This window comes from Nicotiana tomentosiformis, chromosome 10 (genome assembly GCF_000390325.3).
Source record: "Nicotiana tomentosiformis chromosome 10, ASM39032v3, whole genome shotgun sequence".
Taxonomy (NCBI): domain Eukaryota; kingdom Viridiplantae; phylum Streptophyta; class Magnoliopsida; order Solanales; family Solanaceae; genus Nicotiana; species Nicotiana tomentosiformis.
Genome location: NC_090821.1, coordinates 71731382 through 71740256, shown reverse-complemented (window position 1 = coordinate 71740256; position 8875 = coordinate 71731382). Strand labels below are relative to the sequence as shown.

Below are 8875 nucleotides of genomic sequence, written 5' to 3'. Positions count from 1 at the left end.
AATCAGTAGCGAAGAAACGGGATGAAGAGAAGAAAAGAAACAGGCCTTCGGGTTCTCTGAGCTCGGAGAAGAAGAAAACAAGAAGAAGACTGGTGCGCAAATCTAAAGAAAGTACCAGTGTCCGAGCACCATCCTTGGACTAACTCTATCGGCTGAGGGACGAGTCCGAAGAAAAAGAAGAAGAAGGAGCCTTCGATCTGATTGCTTGTATGTCGTCGCAACTCGAAGGGCAAGTGTCCTCTGAACCGGACATAGGCAAGACTGATCTGCTTCAAGTTAGGGAGGCCAACAAGGAGGCCGGGGCCGAGGCTTCCCGGGATGCAGGCAATGCCCCTAAGGAAGTACTCAGTATGATAGACATCACCGAGTCTCCTTTGTTCACTGAGTCCATGTATAACTAGGCTCAGACGGTGAAAGAGCATCCCAACAAGGGGGCGCATGGAGCAGACGACTGATGGTAGGCTATAATCCCGTATTTTAGTCGCTTATTGCACTCTAATTTACTGCACCTTAATTTAGTTGGAGCTTTAATCTCTAGTGTTTTGCACTAATTATATATTTTATGCCTTGTAGGAGTGATTCCAATCTATGTAGATATTGTGAAAAGAATTCATGCTATTTTGGAGTTTTGAAGTCTTAGTAAAAACCCAAGGATGAAGTTGGGATCGTGTTTAGGGATCAATGGATGATAGTGCACTTTAAGAACGAAACGAAGAATCGAGCAGGCATACTGCACATTGTCCAGTAAAATGCACATAACCTTCAGCTTAGATATGTGTTTGGGCTTCACAATATATCGTTGGAAAGCTATTTAAATGGGCTACAACTTTCATGTTTTACACTTTCCCAAATTTTCAACTGACACCACCCAAGTGCGCGATCGTGCATTGGGCGCGCACTAGGGGAAGAATAGTCCTATTTTGCTAAGAAAAGGGTAGTTTCGTCCGTTTTTATTTTGGGGGCGTATTAAATACCCCAAAACACCATTTTAGAACAACCTTTGACATACCAAGACCTAAGAAAGCTAAGGAGAATAGGGAAAAGCTAGAGCACAAGGATTTCATCCTTCCTTCCTCACTCAAGATCCAGGTTTGGATTGTATTTATGTTTTCCTATACTTTTGTTTCACTTGTGAAGAACTTCTCCATGTCTATGGAGTAGAACTTTTTGGATTTTGATGGATTTGGTGTATTGATGGTTGTTTGTGGATTATAACTCTAGTTTTATGTATTTGAATCGTTTTTGGAAGATTTAATTGTGCATCTATGTTCAATTGTTCTTGTAATTGAGAGAGGCATAACTTGTGATTGCATTATATTGTTGGTTAAGTTCATAGATTCTTCTAAGTAATCGAAATAGGCTAGTTGAATCCTTGATTAAACCTAGTTAGGAGGATAGTCGAAAGAGGTTCTCTTAAAGACCAATCCATTATGAATTCTTGCATATATTCACCGAGCTTATATTGGTTCATATTGTGAGGTTGAGATTTAATCGAGAGATGAGTTTCTACTAAATATTTGTGCTGATAATTAAGTGAATTCGAGAGACTCACTTGAACATTAGAAGTAAATTATCTAGAGTTAGACCCCGAACAATTATCTTGCACCTATCCTATCAACCTATATTTTCTCCCATTGATAACTTCCTTGCTTACCTTTGTTGCGATTGTCATTAGTCAATAACTTTATATTCTTAGTTATTTGTAGTTAGAATTCATATATATCTCAACTGTTGATCCTCCTGGATAGCAATCTAACTACAAACTACGATAATACTATTTAAATCAAATCATTGTGGACACAATAATTATACTATACTATCTTTGACTAGCGATCATAATTTAAGTGTGTGTTTTGCGACTGTCAAATTTTGGCACTGTTGTCGGGGATTGGCAATAATAGTGTTGGAAATAGTTTGTAGTGCTAATTCAAGATTTGTTTTTTACTTTTATTTTTGTTCTTCACGGGTTTCTCATTCGTGTGCATGCAACAGGTTAAGTCCACGGTGTATGACACAATCTTCTTGTAGAGAAGTAATACCCTACAAACCAGAATTTGAAAAACACATGCGGCAACTGAGGAAGGATAAAGAGTTTACCGTAAGGTTCTTGGGACAACCTTTAACCTAAGAACACATGGCTAATAACGATGAAAATGAGGTAGAGGCAGCTGCAAGGATAGCTGTTGAGGCAGCCCATAGAGTTGTTGAGGAAACTGTCGAAGACAATAGGGGTCGAAGATTCAATCTAAATCGACCCTTGATTGAAGACCAGTTCGAGAATGCGCTACCATGGCCTGGTAGAGCATTGGGTGACTATGCCAGACTAGTCTACAATCAAGAATTGTCAAGTGTTAGACCACCTCCAATTGCAGCTAATAATTTCGAGTTGAAGCAAGGTTGTTTTCAAACCATTCAAAGCAACTGCGTTTTCATAGGGAAAATGAACGAAGATCCAAACACGCATCTGATGAACTTCGAGGAGATTATGAACATTTTTCAATATAATGAGGTGTCACAAGATGCAGTGTATTTAAGGGCATTCCCTTTTTCACTTAAAGATGATGCGAAGTAGTGGCTTCGAAGCTTGCCAAATGGATCAATTAGAACATGGAAGGAAATGACCAGAAAATTTCTTGATAGATATTTCTCCTCACCCAAGACGGGCAAGTTTAGAAAATAAATCCATAACTTCTACCAGAAAGAGAATGAAACTATTTTTGAAGCATGGGAGAAGTTTAAGGAGATAGTTAGAAGGTGTCAACATAGAGGAATTGAACTTTGGATGCAACTCCAGGATTTTTGGGATGGATTGACACTGGTCTCGCGTAGAACTTTGAGCAATGCAGTTGGAGGCCCTTTTATGAAGAAGACTCCAGAGGAGATAGTTACAATTTTTGATGACTTATTTGAAGATGCTAATCAGTGGTCCTCTGAGAGTATGGAAAGAAGAAAATCAACTGGTGTTTACTAAGTTGATGCTACTACATCTGCGCAAGTACAACTTGATGTTATGGCTAAAGTAATACGGAAGCTAACTGTAGATTCGATGCAAAATGTACACCTTGCAACTTGTGATATATATGGAAGAGGACACCCAACCCATGAGTGTCAAGCCTTAACTGAGGAAGTGAATGTTGTAGGAAACTATAATGCAATGGGTCAGAGGCACCCCGACATTTCATGGAGTTCACCTGAGGGTACTATAAATGCATGGCAACAAAACAACCCTAGATTCCAAGAACAAGGAGCTACAAGTTTTCAAAATCAGCAGAGGCAGCATTATCACTCTCCACAGTCGAATCAATCTATCATGGAAGATCTTATGAAAACCTTCATTATCAAGACAGATGAGAGGCTTGATGACCATGATGCACCTATCAAAGAATTGAGTACATCTTTTCTAAGATTAAAAAAACAGGTTGGGCACTTAGCTACTCCAATGTCGGAGAGAGCCTCAGGAATACTTCTCGTTGATACTGAGAGAAATCCAAAAAAAACAGTGATGGCTGTAACTCTGAGAAGTAGGCAAGTGTTGAAAGATCCCACTCCGATCCAAAATGAGGTAAACTTTGAAAAAGAAAGTGAGAAGCAGTTGAAGGGTGATGTTGATAAAAAGAATAAAGGCCCGATGAAAACTGAGAAAAAGAAGGAAGATAAATCAAGAAGGGCGGAACATGATGAAAGCAAGCATATGTCTACGTTGCCTTTTCCCCAAAAGTTGAGTCGAGAAAAGCTGGACAAGCAGTTTAAGAGATTTCTAGATGTGCTGAAATAGGTTCATGTAAACCTACCATTCACAGAAGTGCTCTTACAAATGCCGGCTTATACCAAGTTCTTGAAGGATATTCTCACAAAGAAGAGGAAAATAGAAGAGACCGTTAGTGGTCAAGCTTACAGAGCATTACAGTGCAATATTGCAAAATAAACTCCCACAAAAATATGGAGATCGAGGGAGTTTTACCATACCTCGCTCTTTAGGCACTACTAATTTTGATAAGTCTCTATGTGATTATGGTGCCTAAATTAATTTAATGCCTCTATCTATTTATAGAAAACTAGTGAAGGAGATTGGAAAGATAAGGTCTGCACAAATATCATTGCAGCTGGCAGGCCAAACAACTCTAATACCCGAGGGAATAGTTGAAGATGTCTTAGTTCGGGTAGATAAGTTTGTATTTCTTGTGGATTTCATAGTGGTTAATATGGAAGAGAACAAGGAGGTCCCCCTCATCCTAGAAAGACCATTCCTAGCAATGGGTAGAGAAATATTAGATATACATGAGATAAAACTCATGCTTAGAGTGGGCGAGGAGACTGTGATTTTTGAGATGGATGTAGAAACGGGGGTAAAAGGGAGAAGCTAGCTGCTAGTGTTGTGTGGAAAGTGAAGGGCAAGAAAGAGAAGACTGCGGCGAGCAAAAAAGATAAGTGTGTGGTGTATCCAAGGAAGGCCGAGAAGAAGCTGTCTGCATGGATGTGTGCATTAGTTCGGACGCGAGGGATGGGGCCCAACTTCGATTCAAATCCCGACTAGATGTTTAGGAAAGTTATCCTTACCTCTTTCTTTTTATTTGTGTGTCATAAGGACATGACACAATTTAAAGTGTGGGGTAGGGATGTATATATGTATAGAATGTATAAATGTTTATGTAATTCATTTGATTGAAAATTTTAATTTTTTTATTTTTCCCAACGATGGATGTCATTCGATATATATAACTTTCCTTAGATAGTATAATAATTCCCCTTTGGTTTTCTTTGTACCGCGGTTTTTTTCCAAGGGTTTTGTTTGAAACGGGTGTAGTTAGTTTTTTTTTTGGAGTAGGAGATCTTGTGCTGTGATTTTAAAATAAAAGCAATATCTTTTGACTTCATTATGCCTTGAGAATAATAAGTTCTTTAGTTGTGACGCTTGGACTTAGTTTTTGACTCTTGTATAAGCACCTTAAATTGTACGATCTTAACTTTGCTTAACTACTTTTATTAGAGTGTCTTGATGAGTTCGATCGTGAGTGAGTTATGTGACGTGTGTGTGTGAGGTTTCGTGTATTCTGTGTATTGCATTTGATGTCTAGAACTTTTCCCGTGTGTCCGCAAAGCAAAATAGTAGTTTGTTCTGTCTTGGAAGTGATATATGCGTTTCTTTGTTGAGCCAGCTATATAGTTGTCACGACCCAAAATCCTAACTTGTCGTGTTGGCGCCTATCTCGATACTAGGCAAGACAACAACCTCAATAAACCACAATTTCTTCTAAATACAGAAAACATCATAATTAAGTTTAATAGAAATTCTCACAAATATTAGGTAAAACATATTCCCAAAACCTGGTGTCACTAAGTACATGAGCATCTATACATTACAAGTCTGGAAAATATTGTCTATAATAGTCTAAGACCAAATATAGTAAACAATGATATAGGGAAGGAGAGACAAGGTCTGCGAAATATGGCAGCTAACTCAAAATCTCCGAAAAATCAACTGTGCCGAAGAATCAACACCCACTGTATCCGGGATCACCTGGATCTGCACACGAAGTGCAGGGTGTAGTATGAGTACAACCAAATCAGTAAGTAACAATAATAAATAAAGAACTGAAAGTAGTGACGAACGTCTCAGCTAAGTCCAAATACAGTACTTTCCAATATAAAAGATTAGGCATGCTCGTAAGTTCAACAATTAAGATTTCACTGAAATTTCAACAATATAAGATTTCACTGAAATTTCAACAATATAAGATTTCACAGCTGAAATACAGCAAATAATGAAATCAATGCATCCTCTCAGAATAACAGTCACTCAGTCATCTCATTCACTCCAACCTCACTCACTCTTTCCTCACATTCACTCATTCCTCACAGTCACTCATTCACTCGACACTCTCACTCGGTACTCGCACTCAGTAGGTACATGCGATCACTGGGGGTGTGTACAGACCCCAGAGGGGCTCCTTCAGCCCAAGCGCTATATCAAGCCAATCATGGCATAAATCAATAAATATGCTGCAGCGTGCAACCCGATCCATAAATATCCTCACAATTAGGCCCTCAGCCTCACTCAGTCTCCAACCTCTCCAGTCTCTCAGGCTCTCAGAAATCATGATAAGCAGCCCAAAAATAGTGATATGATGCATCAATAATAAATAAGAGAGACTGAGGTATGATATAAAATGAATAAACATGACTGAGTGAAAAATTATAATTTGAACATATTATTCAACCATAAAAATGACCCCAGTGGGTACCAATAATAACAGCATATGTCTAAACATGATTTTTAATACGAGTCTAAGCTCAATTTTCCCTATCACGTGGAGAATGTACGGATATCAACAGATAATTCAACTACATAGTTCCATGGAATTTGACCAAGTCACAATTCCTACGGTGCACGCCCACACGCCCGTCACCTAGCATGTGCGTCACCTCAAAACCACTCACATAACACATAATCTGGGGTTTTATACCCTTAGGACCAAATTTAGAACTATTACTTACCTCAAATCGTGAAATTCTTATTCCGCTAATCCCTTGCATCATGAATTGGCGTCCAAACGCCTCAAATCTAGCCATAAATAATTCGTTTCACTCAATAAAATTTATTGGAATTAATTCTGTAAGAAAATATAATTTTTCCAACAAAATTCGAAATTTAGCTCAAAAGTTGCTCGTGGGGCTCACGTCTCGGAACCCGGCAAAAGTTACAAAATCCAAAAGCCTATTCAACCACGAGTCTAACCATAATAATTTTACCAAAATCCGACATCAACTCGATCTCCAAATCATCCAATCTTATTTCCAAATCCCTAGGCCCAAATCCCGATTTACACCTCAAAAACACGTAATCTAGTCGGATTATTCGATGATAATTCAATATTATGGTGTGAAAATGATCACAAGTGACTTACCTCAAGATTTCCCGGGATTTCCCGCTCAAAAATCGCCTCACCCGCTTTTAAAAATGTCAAAAATGATAAAATTTCTCGGACCCTTCTGTTTTGTACACTGCCCAGTGCTTTCGCATCTGCGGCCATATTTCTCGCACCAGCGGTCCCGCTTCTGCGGTGAAACACCGCATCTGCGAAAATCACTTAGCCCAGTTGCCTCCGCTTCTGCGAGCCTTGGACCACATCTGCGCCTTCGCAAGTGCGGAAAATTCCATCGCACCTGCGCGCTACCCGCACCTGCGCCCGTCCTCCGCTTCTGCGCAAGCGCTTCTGCACAACATGATCCGCATCTATGGCATCGCACCTGCGGCCAATTTCTCGCAGGTGCGATCACACCATAAGACAGAAATTTCCTAAATTTTTTCTAAATCCGAATTTGATCCGTTAACCATCCGAAACTCACCCGAGACCCTCGGGACCTTAACCAAATACACCAACATATCCTAAAATATCATAAAAACTTAGTTGAACCCTCAAATCATCTCAAACAACGCTAAAACCATGAATTACACCCCAATTCAAGCCTAATAAAATTTGAAATTTCCATTTTCTACAAATGACTCTGGAACCTATCAAATCACGTCTGATTGACCTCAAATTTTGCACACAAATCATAAATAACATAACAGACCTATTCAAATTTTCAGAATCGGATTCCAACCCCGATTTCAAAAAGTCAACCCCCCGGTCAAACTTCCTAAAAATTTGACTTTCGTCATTTCAAGCCTAGTTCCACTACGGACCTCCAAATAATTTTTCGGACACGCTCCTAAGTCCAAAATCATCATACGAAGCTATTGGAATCATCAGAATTAAATTCTGAGGCCGTTTACATATAAGTCCACATCCGGTTAACTTTTCTAACTTAAATTTTTAATTAAGAGACTAAGTGTCTTATTTCACTACAAAATCCTTCCGAACCCGAACCAACTAACTCAGTAAGTCATAAAATGACTGTAAAGCATAAATTGAGCAATAAATAGGGGAACAGGGTTATAATACTCAAAACGGTCGGCCCAGTCGTTACAATAGTTTACCCACCAAATTATTATGTATCGTAGTTAACCCCGTTGAGCCTGTAATCATGTTTCTTTGGCAACCATATTACAAGCCTTATCCTTTTGTTTGAATTAACCATCTATTTGAACCATTTACCTCTCGTGAGCACTTGAAATTAGTATAAACGTTTTAAAAGTTGAAGTGTGGGGTGTTGGTTTGGATTTTGAGTGGAACTATTGAAATAAGGAGAAATGTGCATTGTTGTGAAAAAGTATGAGACACTTGAATCAAAAAATAAAATGTAGAAAAAAATAGTTTATGTATTTATGCTTAAAGAAGTTGGGAGTTGACATATACGGATGTGAAAATGGAGTTATGGTTTGACATAAGTGTGGGGTTTAAAGGTCAAGTATATGTATTGAAAGTGCTTAGGGAGGTGTAGTTACTCTTATATCTAAATGTATCCTACCCGTCCCACAACCTACATTACAACCAATTAAAGTATTACTTGATCCTTGACTGAATAAACTCGATTAGTAGAGTAGTATACTACGGCCACGCCTATGGTGTATCTTTTGGGGCATATGAATGTTGTTTCTGAGAGAGTGAATTCTTTCTATCTTGAGTACCTAATTATTCTTAACTTTTATTTTGTGTGGAACTACTCTCTATTGTTGGGTGAGGGTACTTGATTCATGAAGGAAAGGTATTGTCATTGACCTCTGTGTTAGAGTAAGTGAGCAAGTTGTGAAAAATGCATGGTGTTGTTGAGTCAAATCTTGAGGCTAGGATGTTACACTATCGTGCTTAGTGTATTTTAAATATTCTTGGTATGATGAGTTATGAGAGTTGTTTAAAAAGGTCAAAGTCTATGTGAAGTGTAGTTTGATTGCTCGAGGACGAGCAATGGTTTAAATGTGGGGGTGTTTATG

The 8875-nt window shown here is 38.7% G+C and overlaps 1 protein-coding gene and 1 pseudogene across 1 annotated transcript; one reads left to right on the top strand and one right to left on the bottom strand.

Annotated features, from left to right (window-relative positions):
* Positions 1-2665: 2665 nt before the first annotated feature.
* LOC117275970 (small nucleolar RNA R71) lies at positions 2666-2764 on the bottom strand (annotated as a pseudogene).
* A 1050-nt stretch (positions 2765-3814) lies between these two features.
* Positions 3815-4364, top strand: LOC138900378 (uncharacterized). The gene is made up of 2 exons (XM_070187116.1): positions 3815-3906; positions 4052-4364. The coding sequence occupies exons 1-2, from the start codon at positions 3815-3817 to the stop codon at positions 4362-4364; spliced, it is 405 nt and encodes a 134-aa protein (XP_070043217.1).
* Positions 4365-8875: the final 4511 nt, after the last annotated feature.